This window comes from Arachis ipaensis, chromosome B07 (genome assembly GCF_000816755.2).
Source record: "Arachis ipaensis cultivar K30076 chromosome B07, Araip1.1, whole genome shotgun sequence".
Taxonomy (NCBI): domain Eukaryota; kingdom Viridiplantae; phylum Streptophyta; class Magnoliopsida; order Fabales; family Fabaceae; genus Arachis; species Arachis ipaensis.
The window spans coordinates 353,097-375,416 of NC_029791.2; the positions used below are offsets into that span (position 1 = coordinate 353,097).

A 22,320-nucleotide genomic window follows, 5' to 3' on the forward strand; every position below is an offset into this window, starting at 1 on the left:
ATTGGCAGCTTTGTTGCTTTATTGCTTTATCTTTTCTTATTCTCTTTTTTCCTTTTGTCTACTAAATCACAAAATTGACCATTTTTAGTCCTTGCCAATTTGTTTTGTTAAGTGATAATATTTGCAGGTTAAATGCTGATACACAAAAAAGCTATATGAACAACTATTCTTATACAATCAAGGTATATAAAGTGTTTGTCAACTAGCTATAATTCAAACGGCATAATCTTTTTTCTTTATCTAAAAATTTTGAGTTCGAATTTCATCCCAAACTTTAAAAAAATATATATAAAATGTTTATATTTACACTTATAACCCAAAAATATATCTACATATAAATATATAAACTATCATAAACAAAGTTAATATGTTTGCTTGTTTAGAATATAATTTGACAATTTGTTGATATGATAAAATGTCGTGGCTTAGAAGAATTAGTTATATTTTTGCTGCTTAAGGTATTATAAAGTGAGTCGGTGATAATTTATCATGATAAAATTTTCTTATAGTTATTTACTTATTTAGAGGTTTCGGTTTGTTAATAAATCTTTGTAGGATCTCTGTCTGTTTGCTTATAAATTTTTGTAGACTACTATATTTTATAGTCAAATAATAAACTCTAATAATTACATCATTTTACATAAATTTAAAAGAGGATACAAATGTAACGAAATTTCATTAATCTCAACCAGATTGATTTCAATTTTTATAAATATCCAATTTTATTAGTCTCATTTTAATTTCTGACGAAGCTGAAAATAGAACGGGGATTGTAAAAAGTCAAAATAATCCCTGATTCTAGGTTTAAAAATGTGTCACGCTTATTCTCCACCGCCACGCCACTCCACTTGTGTTTCTCTGGTGGTGCTGTTCCTTCTGATTCCGAAGCTACACTCAGCCCCTTCTCAGATTCAAACTCTTTTCAGGTACGGACGCTCCCTTTTCTCACGCTCTATCCATTAATGTCTCTGCCAGCCGAATCTTATTTATCTTGGCGCCTGGTTTGGGATTTGGGAAGGGTTGAATTTTATCGTATTGAATTGTTGTTTCCTGCGATGAGCATATTCCATGTTTCCATTTGTAGAATGGGAGCTGGGCGTGAAGTCTCAATCTCACTCGACGGAGTCAGGGACAAGAACCTAATGCAGCTCAAGAAGCTCAACATAGCTCTTTTCCCTGTTCGTTACAATGAAAAATACTATGCCGATGCACTTGCTTCCGGTGAATTCACTAAACTAGGTTCGTTTCATGCCCAAGCATTATATGCAAATCTTCATAGTTTCTCTGCTATATCATTTTTTATTTTGGTTTGAATCCAGTCCACTGTAGCTTAGCTACTGCAATGCATAACTAATCATATATGTATTTCCGAAGGAATGCTTTTATATTCTGGTAGCTCGTTCTTTGTTAAGTGTGCTCATGGTTTGAGGGACTTCTATTTCGTTCCTCATTCATTTCAACATGTCATTTTTATTTGAATACAGAACCCTTTCCTTTTTTGTTTGGTAGATATAATATATCTGAATAGTACAGTTTAGGATTGCTTCAAACACCCTTTAATGTAGTATTTGTACACCGAATATTCTTAGGACTAAGTTTGATATCCAAGTTTTACTTGAATGACTTGCTTTTAGTTGCACACCAATAAGGTTGATATACCTAGTATTCAATTCATTGCTATACAAATACATGAAACCTGTAGAATGTGTTAACGTTTCCATTAATGTAGCGTGTGCTCAAGATTGGATACAACAATAACCCAGCACTTGTTTTCTTCGTACTGTCTTTCAGCATACTACAGTGACATATGTGTTGGTGCAATTGCATGCCGGCTTGAGAAGAAGGAAAATGGGGGACAAATCCGGGTTTACATTATGACTTTAGGTGTTTTGGCACCTTACCGTGGGCTTGGTATTGGTAAGGAAGAATCTCAATATCTTTCTCTTGTGCTAACTGGAGGTTTATTTGATCATTTTCATTATAATGTGTGTGCACATTATCACAACACCCAATTAAGCATCATAGTGCATAACTGCATATGAGAAACATATCAGTTTTTTTCTGCCGACCCTTTTTTCTTTATTCAAAATTTATCTCCCTTCAAACTTGTTGTCTGCATGATTTATTTTATTTTTTTTATTAAACAAAAGTTGATTGAGGCAAGTTTTGTAATTGGTTTTATGCAGGAACAAAGCTCTTGAATCATGTACTTGATCTTTGCTCCAAGCAAAACATTTCTGAGGTTTACTTGCATGTGCAGACAAATAACGAAGATGCCATAAACTTTTATAAGAAATTTGGGTTTGAAATCACAGAAACAATCCAGAACTATTATACAAACATCACACCACCAGACTGCTATGTTCTTACGAGGCAGACAGTTCAGAGCCCAACAAAGAAATAGCATTTCAGTGGCATTTATTTTCGGTGAAGACATAAGAGATTTGCATTTGTTATTGGATTTTTGCCATGGATGTATTATAAGCTTTGCCATTTCAATGGCTAGGTTTCGAACGGTAAAGTTATCTCAAAAAAATAGAAGCATTTGGAGATCTATTGCTAAGGTACTATCTAATTACCTACGTCATTTTCATAGCTATCTTTGGTCTTTCTCCCATCTTCTCATTTTCACCAGAATAGTGTTGAATTTGAAATTTGAGTCTCTTTGGCTATCCGATTATCTAAAATGGAGGTCCAAAACAATAAAGAACAAACACATCGTCAAATGTCATTTTTCTTTGAATTGCATCTTATAAATGTATATGCGACTCCAGCTGTTTTTGCATCTGCTTCATCTGGCTCCACTAAAACATGTTATGAATATCCGAAAGGAAAAGTCTAGGAGGCCAGCAACTTTTCCAAATTCTGGCCTGCATGTAACTAGTAAAGAAAAGTGAGCCATTGGATGAAATTTCACACCAATCTCACACCATTAAAATCATCATTGATGGCTACAAATCACAAAAGTTGCTGGCTCCGTAGCACTCCTCTATTCGAAAATCAACACAAGTGCTATATCAGGGATAATAATAATTTCTTCTTGGATGTTTCAACTTCAATAGATCCGTAACGCTGAAAGTTGTACCCTCTTTGCTCAAGGATCTGCTGCATATTTTTTAATGTTTGGTTGACAACCGTGCGATTTGGACAGCCTGGATTGATTCTGTGGACTAAATACAGAGTGTTATTGACCTTGGTTGGATATTCAGATGATGAGTTCGTTCGATTTTGGGAAGAATATAGAATCGCATGAGCAATCTTTACTGCTGCAAATTTTAAGAAATCCACAGAAGTGAGGATACATTGAGTTCCATTGTATTTTAGTTTAGTTGATAAATAAAAATTACTTAGGAACCTGATAATATATCTCTACTGTCAAATACAACACTAAGAGCATAATGAAATTGAATATAATAATGGTAGTATTTAATAGAAATTAAAACTGTAAATTTGCTTTTGCCTTTTAGCGACTCTTTTTTGGGTAATTAATCTGAGAAGGACAAGAAAGAAGTAACATATAACACCATCTTCACATTTAATATGTTATGCTGTTGAGAATTTTCTTCTACTTCGTTCCGCATAAATTTTGAGGCAAGAAAAAGAGCAAGTGGTAAAAAAAATTCCACGTAGAGCGAGAGAGCTATCAACACGGGATACAATGAACTAATGAAGCCAACACACATACATAGAAGGAAACAAAAACGAAAACAATATCCCTTATCGGATTCATGAGATTACGTGTATAGTGTTGGTTGGAGAAGTAGATCATAGGCTCATCCACACAATATTACACGACACATGGACCAGGAGTTGCATTGGTGGGGGCCTCAAGTAGTGGCTTAGCTCGCTCCATATCTCCATGCCTCGTGCTTATTGGAGGATACTTGAGATATCATTCATTCTTAATCCTCCTCCTCCCCAGAATCTAACATTTTAGAACAAAACTCTCTTTGGCCGCAGCAAAGAAGCATCATGGCTGCACAAGCTCTGGTATCATCTTCATCTCTTACCTTCTCAGGCGAGGCTGCCAGGCAGAGCTTTGGATCAAGACCCAATGGATTCTCCAAAAGGGCCTCCTTCTTAGTCAGGGCGTCTTCCACTCCACCTGTCAAGGTCATCATCCTCTTTCAATGGTCCTCTGTTTTATGTGCTTGTTTTAATCGAAATGCATACTAACAAAGCCTTATGTGTTTCGTTTGGAGTTCAGCAAGGAGCAGACAGACCCTTGTGGTTTGCATCAAAACAGTCTCTCTCTTACTTGGATGGCAGGTAAAGTTCCATTCTGCTTAGAGAAATGTTAACCTAGCAATTATACCACTCTTTGTTACTGGTCTACTTGTGTGTATTTATGAATAGTAGAATTATAATTGGGTATCATTGTCATGAATTTGCAGCCTCCCCGGTGACTATGGATTTGATCCACTTGGACTTTCAGACCCTGAAGGAACAGGAGGGTTCATTGAGCCAAGATGGCTGGCATACGGAGAGATCATCAACGGTCGTTACGCAATGTTGGGTGCAGTCGGTGCCATAGCACCCGAGATTCTTGGCAAGGCTGGTCTGATACCGGAGGAGACAGCACTGCCATGGTTCAAGACCGGTGTGATCCCACCTGCAGGAACATACAACTACTGGGCAGACCCTTATACACTCTTTGTCTTGGAGATGGCACTCATGGGATTTGCAGAGCACAGAAGGTTCCAAGATTGGGCCAAACCTGGCTCCATGGGAAAGCAATACTTCTTAGGACTGGAGAAGGGTCTTGGAGGTTCCGGTGACCCAGCTTACCCCGGAGGACCTTTCTTCAACCCCCTTGGTTTTGGCAAGGATGAGAAATCCTTGAAGGATTTGAAGCTCAAGGAAGTGAAGAATGGGAGGTTGGCCATGTTAGCAATCTTGGGTTACTTTGTTCAAGGTCTTGTGACAGGAGTTGGCCCTTACCAAAACCTCCTTGATCATCTGGCTGATCCCGTGCACAACAACGTATTGACCAGTCTTAAGTTCCACTAAAATGTATTGTATATTTTACAACAAATCTTTTGTTACTCTTGGTGGTTGTTGTTGTCCAGTTGTTGCCATTAGCAAAAATCACTATCAGCAATAACCTTTTGTATCTCTTTTCACTCTTTCGTGACTGTGGCCTCATTTGGACATTCCTTGGTGTAGCCTTGTAAGAAATGACATGTTAAACGACTACAAACATTACTCATCATCGTGTGGGTCGCAGCTGCTACTTTCTGTTGCTTAGACCTTTAGCTGTTCCTAATCCTTAATTATGACACAAGCATAAACTCTCATGCAAAATGTTTTAAAGCTGTGATTTGCGTATAGTTTAAAGAGTCAAATCAAGCTAGAGTATTATTGTTAAACTAAACATCTTATCTATTCATATCATCAGCTGCAAGTAGTGTGAATGAATGGGTGTGAAAGTGTAAAAACACGAATTGAACCTAAAATGGATTCAACTGTCTGTTAGTGTTCAGCCCAACTACAGAAATATGAAATGCCATCAAGGCATCAAGTCACAAGTATCATATATTTGCCGCCAAGGAGGTCCATTTTAGTTTGAAGATAAAATTATGCTTTATAACTTCTGAAAATGTTAGCATTCTTCATTTTTTTTTTGTCTTTATATAAATTAGGCTTTTTTTTTAAACAATATAAATTAGTTAACTAGTAGAAATTAAAATCAGAAAAGGTAAAAACTTTTGTCTTTTACAATTTTACCAATTGATTGGGGCATAATTTGATAAATAAAAAGGGATTTGCCAATAAGCGGTGTCTGAGTGTAAAAATAGAAAAAATTTTAAATAAGCAGAAAAGTGTACCTTTTTCTTTGGTATTTTCAATAATATTTTTGGTGACAAAGAAAGTATACTGTTTAGAAGATCTAAATAAATAATCCAGTTTCTGTCTTTTATTTTTCAAAAGCATTACAAATACGTGGCAAGTAGTAGCATAAAATTAGGCGAGACAATTTTATTTATTTAAATAAGATAGCGTAAGTGGTGTTGATCCACGTATACAGACATCTTTTGTGTTGCTGCAAACCTGCAATGGTTCTTCGTTGTGATTTCGCTTTGGATTTGGTTCTTACTTAGCTTCTAATAATCTGTTGTGTGAGATCTCCTTCGCCAAACTCCATGGTTAGTCATATCTCCATTCATGTCTCTTTCTCTGTCATTGAAAATTTGTGTTTGTTCTTGCTACTTCCTACGATTTTTGCTGAAATTATCCCGGATCAAATGCGACTGTGTGTACGTACATATATAGAACGGTTTTTCATGTTGATTTCTCGTTCGCAACTAACGGATCAGATTTTAGAATTTCGACATTACAGTCTTTAAAGTTTATGGATAGAGAATATTGAATACGTATATGTATATGTGGATTTAGCATGTTAGAATGTTGATATATAATTGTCTTGTGTTACAGAATTGATGGTGTTGTGAAAGAAATGCAAATGGAGTTAGCAAATGTGAGAAAAGGGTGGTCGATGTACTGGAATTGGGTTTGGGTTTGGGTTTGGGTTTGTGTTGAAAGGACGAATGGATTCTATCTGCCGGGAACGTACATGCACACATACTCAAATGGAGATGAGATATATGGGAAAGTGAATTCAATGACGTCCATCGAGACGGAGCTTCCATTCAGCTACTACAGTCTCCCTTATTGCAAGCCCAGAGGCGGCATCAAGAAAAGTGCTGAGAATATCGGAGAGCTTCTTATGGGAGATCAGATCGACAACTCTCCCTATCGTTTCCGCATGAATATCAACGAGTCGCTTTACCTCTGCACTACACCTCCCTTGAACGAAAAGGAAGTCAAGCTCCTCAAACAGAGAACTCGCGATTTGTATCAGGTCAACATGATCCTTGACAATCTCCCTGCCATGAGGTTTGCCATTCAAAACGGGGTTCAAATCCAGTGGACAGGCTTCCCCGTCGGCTACACGCCCCCGGACGCCACCGCCGACTACATCATCAACCATCTCAGGTTCACCGTCTTGGTCCATGAATACCAAGGGGGCGATCTTGAAATTATTGGCACCGGGGAGGGAGGTCTGGGAGTCATTGCCGCCGACCCTGACAAGAACGACAAGCCATCATCCCCGCCGGGATATCAGATTGTTGGCTTTCAAGTGGCTCCTTGCAGCATCAAACGCGATCCCCAACTCATGACAAAGCTTCACATGTATGATAACATCTCCACCATCACTTGCCCCACGGGCCTAAGCAAGTACCAAATAATCAGTGAGAACGAGAGGGTATCATTCACCTACGAGGTTGAGTTTGTCAAGAGCGACATAAGATGGCCGTCGCGTTGGGACGCTTATTTGAAGATGGATGGTGACAGGGTGCACTGGTTCTCCATCTTCAACTCACTCATGGTCATCTTTTTCCTCGCCGGCATTGTCTTCGTGATCTTCTTGAGAACCGTCAGGAGGGACTTGACCAGGTACGAGGAACTGGACAAAGAGGCTCAAGCTCAAATGAACGAGGAGCTCTCCGGATGGAAGCTAGTTGTGGGGGATGTATTCAGGGAGCCTGAACACGCGACGCTTCTGTGCGTGATGGTTGGCGATGGGGTCCAGATTCTTGGCATGGCTGCCGTTACCATTGTGTTTGCGGCGTTTGGGTTCATGTCTCCAGCTTCTAGGGGGATGCTGCTAACGGGGATGATAATTCTATATCTGTTCTTGGGAATCGGCGCTGGATATGAGTGTGCGAGTGTGGAGGACCATCAAGGGAACAACGCAAGGGTGGTGGCGGATTTCGTGGTTTGCTGCATGCTTCTTTCCAGGAATTGCTTTCGTGATTCTAACTGCAATCAACTTTCTTTTGTGGGGCAGCAAGAGCACTGGCGCTATTCCCATTTCCTTGTATTTTAAGCTGCTCTTCCTGTGGTTCTGCATCTCAGTGCCGCTCACCCTTGTGGGAGGATTTCTGGGGACGAGAGCGAAGGAAATCGAGTATCCGGTTAGAACGAATCAGATTGCAAGGGAAATTCCAGGAGGAAAATATCCATCGTGGATTCTGGTAGTGGGAGCAGGGAGCCTCCCATTTGGAACCTTGTTCATAGAGCTGTTCTTTATCATGTCGAGTATATGGCTAGGCAGGTTCTATTACGTGTTTGGATTCTTATTGATAGTAATGCTATTGCTGGTGATGGTGTGTGCAGAAGTGTCAGTGGTGCTGACGTACATGCATCTGTGTGTGGAAGATTGGAAGTGGTGGTGGAAGGCGTTCTTTGCATCGGGTTCTGTGTGTTTGTACGTCTTCATGTACTCCATAAACTACCTGGTTTTCGATCTTCAGAGTCTCAGTGGACCTGTCTCCGCTATGCTTTATCTTGGATATTCACTTCTCATGGCACTTGCAATCATGCTCGCCACTGGCACCATTGGCTTCCTTGTCTCCTTCTACTTTGTCCACTATCTCTTCTCATCCGTCAAGATTGATTGACCTTCTCTTTTTGTCTAATTCTTCATACTTGAAACAATTTTTATTTTCTTGCTATTAGAAATTAAAATCATACATTTGCGTGGATAGAGACGTCTTTATTTGATAGTTAAACTAAATTCAACACTAGTGACAAGTACAAACTGGAAAGCTAGAAAACTGAGACAGGAACCCCGTTCCATTCTTTGAGGCAGTCTAGAATGGAGTCAAAAATCTTTCCTTGACAAATTGCTGTAAATACTTTCTCGAATTCTTTGTCTGGTGAGGCAGTCTTCTCCCCAGTGAGCAACCCTATTCCAAGCTCCTCCCTCACAAACTTATACAATGGGTATGATCTGCTTTTTGCAATTCTATCTGGAACTGTTGGATTCCCATTCTCATAGGCCACCCTTGCACTTTCAACCTCATTTGGTAACATACTCTTCAACTCATTCTCAAAAGCTCCAATTTCCTCAAAAACTACGCTCGCATTTTTCTTCCCGCTGATGGCACTCGCTTGTGCTTCCTCATAAAGTATTTGTTTCAATTTTGGCATCAATGGATACCTAACATTGAAGGGATCATCAATATAGGAGAATACATATTCTCTATCAACTACTTTGAGCAAATCTCTCTCACATGATCCAAACAAATTCGTGCTTAATGTCTTCTTTGCAACTCCGCTTATAGTATCCTTGATTGTGCTCTTGAAAATTTCCTCCAAATGCCTCAAGTCAATAGCTTGGCAAAGCGCAACCAAATACGTGGAGCACATTAGCTTCAATATCTCGACAGCTTCTACGGTTTTCCAAGCAGAAATTAACCCCAAGGAATTCACATCTTGGTTATGTTGCTCAGCACTTTGCACGTGGTTGGTTACTGGGTTTGCCAGATATTGAAGTTCAGAGCAATAAGCAGCCATGGCAACCTCAGATGCCTTAAAACCATAATCCAGACTCGGATTTCTGCCGACAGAGAGATTCGATGGCAAACCGTTGTTATACGAGTCATTGACTAGCTCGGTAAATTGGGCAAAGATGAGTTTGCCAATTGAAGCAACAGCTAAACGTGCATTATCCATCGAAACTCCAATTGGGGTGCCTTGAAAATTGCCACCATTCAAAGCCTTGCTACTAGTGACATCAATCAAAGGATTGTCGTTGACAGAGTTTATTTCCCTCTCAATTGATTTAGTCGAATACCTGATGACTTCAATCTGTGGACCAAGCCACTGAGGAGAAGTTTGGAGAGCATAACGATCTTTTTTAGGCTTCTGCAATGGATCTGGCTGTTGCATTCTGGCTTGTTTGATGTAAGAGCTACCCTCTAAGATGTGCTCCATAATAGCAGCAGCTTCAATTTGGCCAGGATGGTACTTCAGCTTATGTATCAGATGATGTGTAAATTCTGGATTCCCCTGCATAACTTCGGTGAAAACTGCTGACAAAATTTCAGACAATAAAGCTAAGATGTTTGCCTCAAAGAGCACCACAGAAGCTACACTAGACCCCACGGCGGTGCCATTTACGAGGGCAAGTCCTTCTTTGGGTTTCAGCTCAAAGAACCCAGAATGCAGACCTGCTAAATGGAAAGCTTCCTTTGCATCAAGGGACTCTCCAGAGGGTCCGAGGGCTTTGGAGTTTTGCCGGCCAGTTAGCAATGCAGCAATGTAGGAGAGAGGAATCAGATCGCCAGAAGCAGTAATGGTACCGCGTAATGGCAATAAGGGGGTGACATTGTTGTTGAGGAGTTTGGTGATAGCTTCTAAGATTTCAAATCTGATACCAGAGTACCCCTGAAGAAGGGTGTTGACCCTCACAAGCATTGCTGCTCTGGCTGCTGATTTTGGCAGGGTATGGGATAACTCACTTTCATGGCCAAATATTGCACAATTCAAAAACCTGTGCAAAAATCACCCAGAGGAACAATATTAGCAAGGCATTCATATATATGCATCCATCATTTAATTAACAAGAACAGAAAAATCTTACCTAACCATCTCTTTCTGAAGGGCAAGTCCCTGATCGGTTTTTCTGTTGGAGGCAGCACCAAAGCCAGTAGTAACACCATAGATGGTAATGCCTTTCTCAACGCTGTCCATGATCCACTGGCAGCTGGCCTCGACGCCTGCCCTCGCAGACTCAGAGAGCTCCACCTTGACTTGAGACTCACGCTTGGCAACGGCAGCCACCTGCGACACGGTTAGGGGCTCCCCTGCTCCCATGCATAGGGTGGACTTCCGGTACTCCGCCACCATGCGTTTGACCTCATGAAAGTGGCTGCCCTTGAGTGAATCCGCTGCTAGGCCCCAGCTCAGGGGGTCAGAGGAAACAATTTGCTTGCCCGCCATCTTCCTTCCTAAACAATTCAGCTTCGTTATGAAATGTTTAAATAGAGAAACATTATTTTGGTTGGTGAGTGAGTAGTGACTGCCGTGCACGAGGAGCAAGCTGAAACGAAACGAGTAGGTGGGAGATTACTTTCACGAATACTCTGTTGAACAATTCAGATAGAGTTGGTAATTATTCCTCACTCTATGTTTAATCATTTTAGTTTTTTATTTAGTTACTCTACCTCAGAGACTAAATCAATCAACTAGCTTGAAAAAGGTATGTAAATAAACTGAGAGATCGTTTCAAAATTTTCTTCTTAAACTAAACAAAGGAAATTCACTCCAAAAAAGCAGAGCACGCTCACATGGTTGACCGGGTATACCATATGCGTTTGTCGCCTTCGTAGATAAAACCAACTCCGGCTGCTGCTGCATTTGATTTTTCAATCTATTTGTCAACGATAGCAAAATATGGCCTCTCTACTACTCAAAATTACATACTGCACTAGTAGACATAAACATGTTAATGTTTAATTTCATGATTAAAAAAAGATATAGAGTTCATTAATAACACATGCACAACCAACTAGTAGTGTACATTTATTTTATGCAAGAATATTAATTTAGAAGCTTCTTAGGGAGATTGAGCATTCATTGCTGGAATTCCCGTTTCCTTCAACTTTGTTATTCATAATTAATTAAGCTACTATAGCACAGAAGGAAAAAACGGGAAGAGAAAAATGAATGACATGAAATAATAATAATTATGGGCTTCGATGTTCTCATAAAATGAATGAAATATTTAGGCTTGGGTTTGTGGTATAAAATGATGTCCAAATGGTATTTTAAATTAAATTATTGGGGGAAAAAAGTTTCCTTAGTTTGAAATGGAGAATTATGGAAACTAGCCGTTGTGAGTCGTATAAGGTGGAGCTAGCTAGTAGGGAGCTACTTCCTTTCTATACACGCTCTCTTGCTCTCGATCTCGAGACTTGCTAGTAATTGCTTCTGTACAGTTGATTCTCTCTCTCTCTCTCATGATGTTCACCGAAGGTCTGGACGACACCGCCATTCAATGGATCAAGCAGGTTCGCTCCTCCTCCTTTGTGTGCTTTTGCATTTTGAATTCTTGTTCTTTCTTTATGTGGATTCTGATTCCTTCTGCTTTCCTCTTTTGCTTTGTCTTTTGCTCCATCTCATCTCATTTTGAATCAATCCAAAGGGATCGAAAGTGGAAGACTCTAAGCCTGAGGCTGAGCCTGATGCTCCCACACGGTCTCCTCTATCTGAGAGAAGAATCGTCAGTGAGAGATTCCCAAGATCTCCCGTTCTCAACTCTCCTGTGCTTCCTCCGCTCAAGTTCCATACTGCCTTGCTCACCCCTCGAAACGTTGCCTTTTCCGTCGGGGATGACACTGATGAAAGCACTGTTTCACTGCCCGACGATGCCGACTCTTCTGATGAAGAACTCTCTGCTCCAAGCAACTTGGATTACTTGGAGAGGCCAATCTCACACTACTACGATGAGGATGAACTCTTTGGATGTAAACTCCCTAAACCCCAACGCTCCAATGGCATCCTCAAGAAAGGTTTGGCCAATCAGAACCTGACACTTCAACTTCCCAATACTCTCGGTGTTCAGAAGAAGCTCACACCTGCTGCAGGAGGAGTTCACCTTCACAAGCAGGTTCACCTGCGCAGTCTCAATTGTCTTGATGATTCAGTTGAGTTTGCTACTCCTCCAAGTGCTCCTCCTATTATTGATGCTGATTTTCCACCTCAACTTGAGAGATTCTCCAAGGGCTCCCCAATGAATGAACAAAATGACTCTTTGCCATCCAGAGAATCTGTGGGTGGGAGAAGTGAATGTTCAATTGAGCAAAAACCCAGCAATGTAAAAGCCACCACTGACTTTGCTCAAAGGTACTTCTATTGCCAACTATGGCTGCCTTCAATTGCCCCCCTTTCTTTCTTTCTTTCCATTTTTTCCCTTGTCTTTCCTTCCGAATTACATTGTCCATTTGATGCTTAACTGTGCAGACTAGACAGAACTATCACAGAGGACACTGAAAGACAGACTCCTCACTTAGCATATTACAACACCAGGTGCTGTCAACCTTAACTTCATGCACTTATGTAAAACTTTATATATCAGCAAAGTAAAATATAAACACACATCATTACCTTCTTTTGAAACAAACCTTGATTTTTTTTAGCTGAGTATGAACTCTTATTCAAGTAAAACAAACCTGAGATTCGTTCCCAGATTAATGCTTTGAAAATCTGGGCCTAATGCACACTGTTCCTTTCCATGTTATTTCAGCAGTTGCAATAGTCAATATGCCTGGCAAACCCTTATCACTTATGATGCCTGCATACGCTTGTGCCTGCAAGCATGGGCAAGAGGCTGCACTGAGGCACCAGAGTTTTTGAAAGATGAGTGCCTGGCTCTTCGAAGTGCCTTTGGGTGGGTTCCATTTCATTTTAAAATTTATGCTTCATTGCCTTCATCTATCGCCCTGAATCATTTATCTTGTCCCTTGAATTCTATAGATTGCATGACTTCTTGTTGCAACCTCGAGGTGTAAAAGCAAAACAAACTGAAGGCATAAATGCAAGGAATTCAGAACAAACATTTCCCCTGAAGATGAAGAAGGTTGTAGGCAAAATAAGAGTGGAAGGTAATTATACATCTAAGCAGAATCATATAGTTCACTTATCCAATTATGCGTTCATGATATTGATCTTCTTCCAACATTGCAATTCAGAATCATATCACCTGATGTGCTATATGAATAAATGCAGTGAGGAAACTTCGCATTATACCAAGACGCAAACTTCAAATCACTAGTTCACAGAGAGGTTCAATCTACGTACAAGCTGGGATGGAATACGTCCGGCATGTTTCATCATTCGTGAAAAGTGGCATAAATTCTATGAAGTCAGCCTCATCCTCAATGGGATTAGAAGGTTAGTACTTCTTCTGGAAGATTTCTATAACTATTCTCACTCTACAGTTTAGATATCTCTTGGCCTCAAGATGGACACTGTTTGCTAAACTGATAGATATCTCTTGGAAAAGAATGATTCCTAAATGCTTAATGTTTGCATGACTCCTAAATGCTTAATGTTTGCTAAACATTAAGCATTTAGGAATCATTCTTTACCCTCCACTGAATACTTGAGCTTTCTAAATTATTATGTTCGTGCGTGTAAGTACATTAACCCTACTATTGCATAATGAGTTGACGCTCCCCTTCTTGTTCTTGTAGAGCCACTATCTTGCTTAATCCAACTTCAGAGTACATCAGAAGCAAATGAAGCAGAGCCAAGTTCTGCAATTTTTCTACACCCTGGAACTGGAGACTACCATGATTTGTAAGTTTGATTTTTTTTTTTTTTTCTTGATTAATTGGGACAAATGTTTGTAATTGTCCTACTGTTAGGAAACTAGCGAAATATTGTAGTCTATGAATGTTTTGCAAATGCATCTTAGCAGGATCTAGAATCATGACAACTGATGAAGAAACTTTGTTGGATTGATTAATCTGAATAGTTAAAAATCATACAATAATCATTATGCTCTGCCTTCTGATACCAGTATGCAGTAATGTATTTCTATGCTTGATCTGGAGATTTTCAGCTCATAGTACATGTAATGTTATCAATAATGTTAAAAGATCTTACACTGGCATGTAAATTCAGTTTCCCAGAGAACCAAGGGGATGTCCTAGTTGTTGAAGTCCAAGATTCAAAAAAGGCAGTCCATGGTCAAGCCAGAATCCCAATTTCATCCCTCAGTGATAATCCTGTAAGCTCTCTATTGCTATATCATCTGTAAATATTATTCTTCTCTTTTACACCACCCACATACATGACATGTAATGTATCTGTATGCAGAGTGACAAAATTCGATGGTGGCCAATATATCATGATGAACAAGAATGTGTTGGCAAGATTCAGCTTTCCATTAGCAGCACAATGACAAGTGATGAAAACAATCAAATAAAGGTTCTAACTCAACCAAACAGAAGTTTTTAAGTTCACTGATGAAAGAAGAATGAATAATATTAAGATAAGAATTGCATTGAGAAAAGGACATAACAGTTATTAGTAGAATATATCTTTAAAGTTATTAAGGAATCAAATCGGAATTTTCCCTCTCTGAGATTTATTATCAAGAATCATACATATCTGTTCTATGTGACCGAGGTTTCAGTGTACTTATCAAAAGAGAAAATATTTTTAACTTTGCTCATACCATTACTAGTTGGAATTTTTTCAAACAGGACAACATGGTTTTAATTATATGATTGTCTTAATTTTGGCTAGTAACAACCAAGATGGTCAATTCTAACTACTTCTGGCCAGTCTCATATTAATTTATTTCTTGTTGCAGAGTTCAACTGTGGTGGAAACTCAAGCTTATGATTTATTGTTGGAGGGTGCTATGCGTGCACAGCATTTCCACTGCAGAAACTTGCGACTGGATGGGCCATGGAAGTGGTTGTTAGAAACATTTGCAGACTACTATGGAGTTTCTGACTCTTATGCCAAGTTGAGGTACCCACATACAGTTAGCTAAGTTACTCTTTTCTTCTCATTATTTCTCAAATCACTTTTGCTTACCACCAATCTCTTGTAGATATCTATTACATGTAATGCATGTGGCAACTCCAACCAAGGACTGCCTGGAGCTTGTGAAAGAGTTGCTTGAACCCTTAATAAAGGCCAGAAGTGAGAGGAGATTGACCAGGCAGGAGGTAAAAATTCTCTCAAGTTTCAACAATGAGCAAGCACTTATATGATTTAAGTTAGTCTGGTTTACTGGCATTCATTAGAAATCCTTGAAATGACATAGGTGGTTGAGAGGGTTTATGCAAACTATTACATAAAAAAAATATATATCGTAATTGCGCACAGCGGAAATGCTTTGGGGAAGAATAATATATCCTCCCAGACAGAAGTTCTTCATTTCTTCTCATCTAATATTGATCCTAATTAATTTACAGTTTATAACATTGTTATAATGTAACCTCCTGTTTGTAAATGGAGAATCAGTTAACAATTTCTTAATCCATTTTCACAGAGAAGCCTACTTTTGGACTGTGAAACTCAAATAGAAAGTCTTCTGGCTACAGTTTTCGAGAATTATAAATCACTTGATGAGAGCTCACCATCAGGTTTAACTGAACATTTTGGTCCAGCATCCTGTTCTGCAGCACCAGCTCTGTATCCTGCCATACAAGTCTACAGCAGTCTTCATGATATACTATCTCTAGATGCTCAAACTATTCTAAGAAACTATTTGCAGGTAATTTTATATGTCATTATTATTGAAGACTGATGCTCTTTTAGCCTTGGTGTGAATTCAAGCATTTATTCATGAATAAGATTCAGCACTATCCTTGAACAGCAAACTCTGTATGAAGCTTGCTTTTCCATGGAAGTTGTATCCTTTCAGCTCCAACTTTTCTCAGGCCAATAAGTTAGATAATATAGTATACAAAGATTAAAATAACAGCTCATACAAAAGTAAAATGCTTTTCTGGATCGTTTATGCAATGTTAGCACATTAAATAACTCTTTTTCGTTGACAGACTGCTGCAAGAAAAAGGTGTAGAAAACACATGATGGAGACCGACGAGTTTGTGTCAAGCACCACTGAGGGTTACCTAATGGATACCATCACGATCTCAACTGCATACCTAAAGATGAAAAACCTTTGTGTTTCTATAAGAAATGAAATTCAAGCAGATATAGAGATCCACAGCCAGCATACGATCAACGGCCAGCATATATTTCCTAGGTATTCATCTAATTTCTTTACAGAAACTAATCAACAATACATTTTCTTTCCTATTTTTCCATTGTTGTACTACTATTTGGAAATGTTTCTTTATGGTACTGACTAGATTTTGCACAGATTTCTCTTGGTTTATCGGAATTTTATCTCGTGCCTTTTGAGACAATTATTCTTCATCGTTTCTCTTCTTAAACTATAGCCATATTTACTCCCGAGCAATAATTTCTTTTGATTACTTAATAGAATTTCTGACATCTGTAGTCCAATTTTCAGTTCAATTGACCTGACAAACATCACAGCAGCCGTTTACAGCACTGAGCTGTGTAACAGGCTGAGAACTTTTCTTTCTGCATGGCCACCGTCTTGTCCACAGGCGCATGTGAATGAGCTTCTAACTGCAACCGCCGACTTTGAACGGCACCTTGAGTCGTGGAATATAAGGTTTGTCTAAGAAACTTCTCTGGCAGTGCACTTACAAGTACAATAGTGAACAGCATTTGAAGCCTCCACAAATTGCAATATCATTTCTCTCACATGCAACATTTCTTTATGTTTGTTTTAGTCCTGTGCAGGGGGGTGTAGACTCCAGAAATTTGTTCCACAATTACATCATGGTGTGGATCCAGGATATGCAACTCAGTTTACTTGATTGTTGTAAAGCAGAAAAGGTAGCAATTTTTTAGTTACTTTATGAATTATGAATGACTAAGGAAACCATACAACATTTAGAAATGAAATGAGCGTCTTTACTACAATAAAAAACATACAGGTGCCATGGTCTGGAGTAATCACCAACCATTCGACATCCCCGTTTGCAGAGCAAATGTATGAGAAGATCAAAGACAACCTTATCCTGTATGAAGTGGTAATCAATAGATGGCCTCAATACTCACTTTACTTGGAAAATGTAAGGTTCTAAAGACCAAAAATCCTATAAAGCCAATTTGCATTTAAGATCTCTTTGGAATCATTTCTGTCTCACTCGCATAATCCCTTGATTCTGCATATTTTTTTCGGATTATATTTTGAAGGCTGTGGCAAATATAGAGAGAGCAATCATGAAATCCCTTGAGAAACAATACAGTGATATCTTAACCCCTTTGAAAGACAGCATACCGAAGAGGCTTCATTTGCAAGTCCAAAAGCTAGCAAGAAGACAATCAACTACTGTCAACTTGCTTCCTAATCAAGTAAGTTCTATGTGTGCTTATAAATTTGTCCATACCCTCCCCGGAACTTAAACTCAGTTTGAATACTCTTAGTTTTGGTTGTTTCTGTCTACAATTTGTTTATTTATACCTTTAGAAAGAAATCTTAATGCTTGGTTTTTTTATCCAGTTGGGAATATTCTTTAACACCATCAAGAGGATTCTTGATGTCCTACACTGTAGAGTGGAAGACATCCTAAAGTCATGGGCATCCTGTCTACCTGTCATGGGGGATAAGAAAACATTGTTTGGGGAGCAAATGAATGGAATAACCGTTCTCTTGAGAACCAAATACAAAACTTATTTGCAAGCAATAATAGGGAATCTCGTCAACAATGTAAGATTTTTCAGAATATCCAGTTCATAAGTGATCCTATAGCATCATAGAACATTGATGCCGTAAAGTTAACCTCAACAATTGACATTTTAAACTGTTCAGTTGCAAGCTAATCGGAGCACACGTCTGAAGAAGATTCTTGAGGAAACAAAAGAAGCAGATGGAGAGGCAGAAGTGCGTGAAAGAATGCAACTGCTCAATTCACAACTCATTGACTTCATATCCAACCTGCATGAGGTCTTTACTAGCCAGATCTTTATAGCAATTTGCCGCGGATTATGGGATAGGATGGGACAGGTGAGCAACCAGAAAGGTTTATTCATGTGTTGACAACTCACATTTGACATGACTACTCATGTATAAATTGAAGTCTAAAGCCACTACTTTAATTAATTGTGCTAGATTGTTTTAAAGTTTCTGGAAGGAAGGAAGGAAAACAGGATATGGTACAACGGGTCTTGCTATGCTCTGGGGGTAACTCAATCCTTTAACTACTAACTACATACTATGTTTTTATTATAATAATGTAACTGAGACTGAATAACTGATAAAAGTGTTTGACTTTGTTTGTAGATATTGGATGACACATTTGCTTCCCAGATGCAAAGACTGCGAGGAAATGCATTGCATGAGAAGGATATTGAGCCTCCTCGCTCAGTGATTGAAGCCCGCTCTATTCTTTGCAAAGACACAACAAATGCAACTGATCCATCTACTTACTTCTACATATGATATCATTGAATTCTTTTGTAAAACCATTATATTCTTTTTTAGTATATATAGTGAATAATGTAATGATAACAGGAATATAGTTAAGTGTTCATTCTTTTTAACATGGAAAAGGAAAACCTGCCTCACTGATCTTCTTATTGTTTTAACATATCCAGAAACCAGTTTAGTTTCATTTCGTTTTGTGCACTTTATGCTTCAGTCAAGTTTATAGCACTTGTGACTTAACCCTCTTATCCACCCCTCAATTACTTGGCCTCCAGCCCTCCACACCAATAGGCGAACATTTAATTTTACTTTAATATGTTAAATCAAACGTGAAAATATATGTTATTTCTGATTTTAATAGGCGAACATTTAAGTTGTACACATTGTACGCTTAGGTCATTGGTTCCCTATACTTATTCTAATTTTAATTTCACTTTAGTTTAGAAAATTAGCTTTCTTATCAGCAAAAAACAAAGGAAAAAAAGTGAATACCGAATACTATGCTGTTAGTGAAGAATAAAAAAATCTTGTATTAGTGACTGAAAATTTAATTTAAAAGTAAGATGAAGACTTCTGTTGCTCCATCTTATTGTGTTGAGCTTTTGTTTACTTCAAAAAAAAAAGTAAGATGAAGACAAAAGATTCTCCTCAAATAAGTTAAAAAAATGAAAAATTAAAAAACCCACAAAAACTGCAAATAAATAAATAAAAATGTCGCTATGCACCAACTTGCAAAAGTCTGATAGCCAATCACATTTAGACTAACTCTACGTCTCTAGCAGCATTGCGTGTTTACCGTGAATGTCGATGTTCAAAAATCCAAGGGTGTAATTAAATGTTCATGTCCTTTTGATCTGTTTTGGTTTAAGTGCTGCTGTTTTTAGGATTTTTTTTTTTTTTAATAACAACGATACCTAAAACTTGAAGTATTAGGAAACACAGCAATCCAAACCAAAGTAGAAGCGAAATTACAAAAACCTGTGTATGCAAACTTGTATATAAATAATGATATATATCTATTATACCAGAAATATAAATTACACCTTTAAAATCTGAACGTCAAAAAATTCCATAATCATAGGAAAAAGAACTACGAACCAAGTCCTATAATAAATTAATAATCCACTATATTCAATAAGTATAGTTAATTTTAGCGAGAGCAACATTATCCACGGCATAAAATGTGTAACAATTAGCAAATCCGTGCCCTCGACTCTTTCATTGACAAACCTTTTTAGTTTTTACACACCAATGGTGTTATATGTTAATTGATACTCAGATTATTTTGCCACTTACAAGCATGTTTGTTCATCAGTGATAATAAAGCCTGGTGCTTTCGATTATCACTATGTGCCTCAATTTCTTTGTCTATTTGAGGTTGGTATGTTATTATCCATTAATATCTAAATGAAATTGATCTGATTCTTAATCCTGTGCTGCATGATTTGAAAGCTGTTTTTGACGCGATATTGCTGGAGATATAATGTCACGTATTTTCCTAAAGCTGTTTTTTTTTTTTTGACAAATTTGTTTAATTTTTTATGAAATATTCCTTTGATTATAGTTTGTAGCGACAATTGCAATTTGTTTTTTTCATAATTTAAATCTTTTTTAAAGATAATTGAAGTTGCATGTGTAAAAGTTTCTTATACTTTGTGGATGTAATGATATATAATTAGATGAATTTATTTTAATTAGTTAATAAGTATTTTCAAAACAGTAAAAATACATAAAAAAAATAAATAAAACTACTTTGTTATTCCCTCTCTTAACAACTATCCTAAAAACAGTTGTTGACCAAAACCGTTTTTGAAAAAAAAATCTGTTAGCATTACTTGGAAACTAAATCCATATTGTAATAAGTGACAATCAAGTATGGTTTTCTGAGCTTTGATAGGTTTCATTATTGGCAAGTTCATACACCACTCGTTGATTTTTTCTGCATCTCTCCGACCAGGTATGTACTGTATTTTATTACATTATTATAAGGTACAAAATATTTTTCATATATGAAGTAGATTTTTGGTTTCGTAGAGTATTCAATATCCGATTAATTAATAAAGAATAGTTTATAAATATACTTTGTCAGCTCAAACCTTAATAATATACACTTTAGAGGAATATAATAAGTTAATAACTCATCATTTTTGTAACAACAACAACAATAACAACAATATTCGAGAACTATCTTTATCTTTTTGTCATATTTTAGTAAACAAAATTATCTTCTATCTATTATCCATTACCATTTTAGTAAAGAAACAAATTTTCATATACCATAAATGTGAAAATATGAAATATTTATTTTCTGTCAATTTCTCTCCCACACATTTACTACTTTCCATAAACTGAAAAACGCAATTTTTAAAATAATAAGATATTACTAGTTTATTCAAAGTAAGTAGTTACCCCTAAATCTACTCAGATTTGAACACTATTTATAAATTTAATGTCTTACAAATCTGTAGAACTTTTGCCATTTATTATTATGATTACGAGATAATATTTAATTTAATTTCTAAATTTATACGCGAGGTTTAGTTTAATCTTTAAAGTTTTAATTCTTTCTATTTAGTGTTCAAATTTTGTAAATATGATTTATATTAATTTTTGAGATAATTTTTGAGGCACGAATATTAATAGAATGCTGAGATAAATAGTCAGATACCACGCACTCTTTAAATTGACATGGTTTTAATTTTAGCACTCAAACAACTCAAAAAATAAAATTATAAGTGGTGCTATATTGATATTTTTCCTCCCACAACAAGTAATATGTTATCATTTGGGATTATTTGAGTTTTAAAATTAAAACAACGGTCATTTTATAAATTTTAAAGTAAAATTTGACCGTCTATATTAGTATTTGCATTAATGTTTATATATAGAAAATTATCTCATAAACTAATGTAAATTATATTTGTAAATCGTTAAATAAAATAATTAAAAATTTAGAGACTAAATTAAAATTCGTATATAAATTGGGAAACCAACTTCAGTATTAATTCTATTATTACAATATATCTTATTTCAGATAATTGCTCCACTAGTCCACTGATCACATAGAATTAGGTACATTGTAATTAAGACGGGTCAATAGATTTATCGTCATAAAAGGCAAGTCTATAGGTAAAGAGGGAAAAAAATCTTAAAATTTTATGGCTAAAAGTTTACTAATTTTGCAAAGCTTTAATTCTATATGGTATTGTTCAAATATGTTAAAACTATTTAGTATTTTCACAGCGACTTTACTGTTGGAGATGTTACGTTATCTTTCGTTGGAAATATTACGTTGGTTTTCTATATTAATATTGTGCTAATGAGAATTAAACTAGAGATAAATGACACTTATTAGTAGTCAAATCCAAATTATTTTTTCCCTCACCGAATCAAAGACAATCTCTGGGATAAGTAATAACAAAAAAGGTAAAGTACTAAATTGGTCTTATAGGTCTCGTAATTCTGTTTTGGTCTTTAAA

General features: G+C 37.2%; 4 protein-coding genes and 1 pseudogene across 6 annotated transcripts; 4 read left to right on the forward strand and 1 right to left on the reverse strand.

Moving 5' to 3' along the window:
- LOC107609729 (N-alpha-acetyltransferase 50) lies at window positions 768-2,654 on the forward strand. The gene is made up of 4 exons (XM_016311745.2): window positions 768-926; window positions 1,085-1,239; window positions 1,792-1,917; window positions 2,187-2,654. Exons 1-4 carry the CDS (start codon window positions 811-813, stop codon window positions 2,402-2,404), a joined length of 615 nt encoding a protein of 204 aa, XP_016167231.1. The 5' UTR covers window positions 768-810; the 3' UTR covers window positions 2,405-2,654.
- LOC107609123 (chlorophyll a-b binding protein 8, chloroplastic) lies at window positions 3,793-5,212 on the forward strand. The gene is made up of 3 exons (XM_016310967.2): window positions 3,793-4,113; window positions 4,208-4,269; window positions 4,395-5,212. The coding sequence occupies exons 1-3, from the start codon at window positions 3,973-3,975 to the stop codon at window positions 5,008-5,010; spliced, it is 819 nt and encodes a 272-aa protein (XP_016166453.1). The 5' UTR covers window positions 3,793-3,972; the 3' UTR covers window positions 5,011-5,212.
- LOC107608852 lies at window positions 5,915-8,549 on the forward strand (annotated as a pseudogene).
- LOC107608851 (phenylalanine ammonia-lyase class 3) lies at window positions 8,480-11,000 on the reverse strand. The gene is made up of 2 exons (XM_016310603.2): window positions 10,433-11,000; window positions 8,480-10,342 (listed from the first exon to the last, which is right to left on the reverse strand). The coding sequence occupies exons 1-2, from the start codon at window positions 10,789-10,791 to the stop codon at window positions 8,614-8,616; spliced, it is 2,088 nt and encodes a 695-aa protein (XP_016166089.1). The 5' UTR covers window positions 10,792-11,000; the 3' UTR covers window positions 8,480-8,613.
- Window positions 11,588-19,002, forward strand: LOC107608850. Of its 3 annotated transcripts, XM_021106811.1 has the most exons (22): window positions 11,588-11,861; window positions 11,996-12,362; window positions 12,438-12,696; window positions 12,814-12,879; window positions 13,097-13,240; window positions 13,327-13,454; window positions 13,579-13,743; window positions 14,046-14,151; window positions 14,479-14,584; window positions 14,674-14,784; window positions 15,173-15,336; window positions 15,419-15,536; window positions 15,863-16,087; window positions 16,374-16,582; window positions 16,853-17,020; window positions 17,142-17,247; window positions 17,349-17,486; window positions 17,611-17,769; window positions 17,918-18,124; window positions 18,227-18,421; window positions 18,527-18,598; window positions 18,698-18,922. In XM_021106811.1, exons 1-22 carry the CDS (start codon window positions 11,811-11,813, stop codon window positions 18,854-18,856), a joined length of 3,423 nt encoding a protein of 1,140 aa, XP_020962470.1. In that variant the 5' UTR covers window positions 11,588-11,810; the 3' UTR covers window positions 18,857-18,922. The 3 variants fall into 3 exon arrangements, with proteins under 3 accessions (XP_020962470.1, XP_016166088.1, XP_016166087.1); XM_016310602.2 differs by having other exon boundaries at window positions 11,591-11,861; window positions 11,996-12,696; window positions 13,100-13,240; XM_016310601.2 differs by having other exon boundaries at window positions 11,593-11,861; window positions 11,996-12,696; window positions 18,698-19,002.

Excerpts from the sequence above, each read along its gene's own strand:
- LOC107609729 (XM_016311745.2), top strand. The coding sequence starts at position 811 with ATGTGTCACGCTTATTCTCCACCGCCACGCCACTCCACTTGTGTTTCT. Across the intron at positions 1,240-1,791 it reads CGGTGAATTCACTAAACTAG|CATACTACAGTGACATATGT; the intron begins GTTCGTTTCATG and ends ACTGTCTTTCAG. Across the intron at positions 1,918-2,186 it reads TTACCGTGGGCTTGGTATTG|GAACAAAGCTCTTGAATCAT; the intron begins GTAAGGAAGAAT and ends GGTTTTATGCAG.
- LOC107608850 (XM_016310601.2), top strand. The coding sequence starts at position 11,811 with ATGATGTTCACCGAAGGTCTGGACGACACCGCCATTCAATGGATCAAG. Across the intron at positions 18,125-18,226 it reads TAGGGAATCTCGTCAACAAT|TTGCAAGCTAATCGGAGCAC; the intron begins GTAAGATTTTTC and ends TAAACTGTTCAG. Across the intron at positions 18,599-18,697 it reads GGTCTTGCTATGCTCTGGGG|ATATTGGATGACACATTTGC; the intron begins GTAACTCAATCC and ends CTTTGTTTGTAG.
- LOC107609123 (XM_016310967.2), top strand. The coding sequence starts at position 3,973 with ATGGCTGCACAAGCTCTGGTATCATCTTCATCTCTTACCTTCTCAGGC. Across the intron at positions 4,114-4,207 it reads CTTCCACTCCACCTGTCAAG|CAAGGAGCAGACAGACCCTT; the intron begins GTCATCATCCTC and ends TTTGGAGTTCAG. Across the intron at positions 4,270-4,394 it reads CTCTCTTACTTGGATGGCAG|CCTCCCCGGTGACTATGGAT; the intron begins GTAAAGTTCCAT and ends ATGAATTTGCAG.
- LOC107608851 (XM_016310603.2), bottom strand. The coding sequence starts at position 10,791 with ATGGCGGGCAAGCAAATTGTTTCCTCTGACCCCCTGAGCTGGGGCCTA. Across the intron at positions 10,343-10,432 it reads CTTCAGAAAGAGATGGTTAG|GTTTTTGAATTGTGCAATAT; the intron begins GTAAGATTTTTC and ends ATTTTTGCACAG.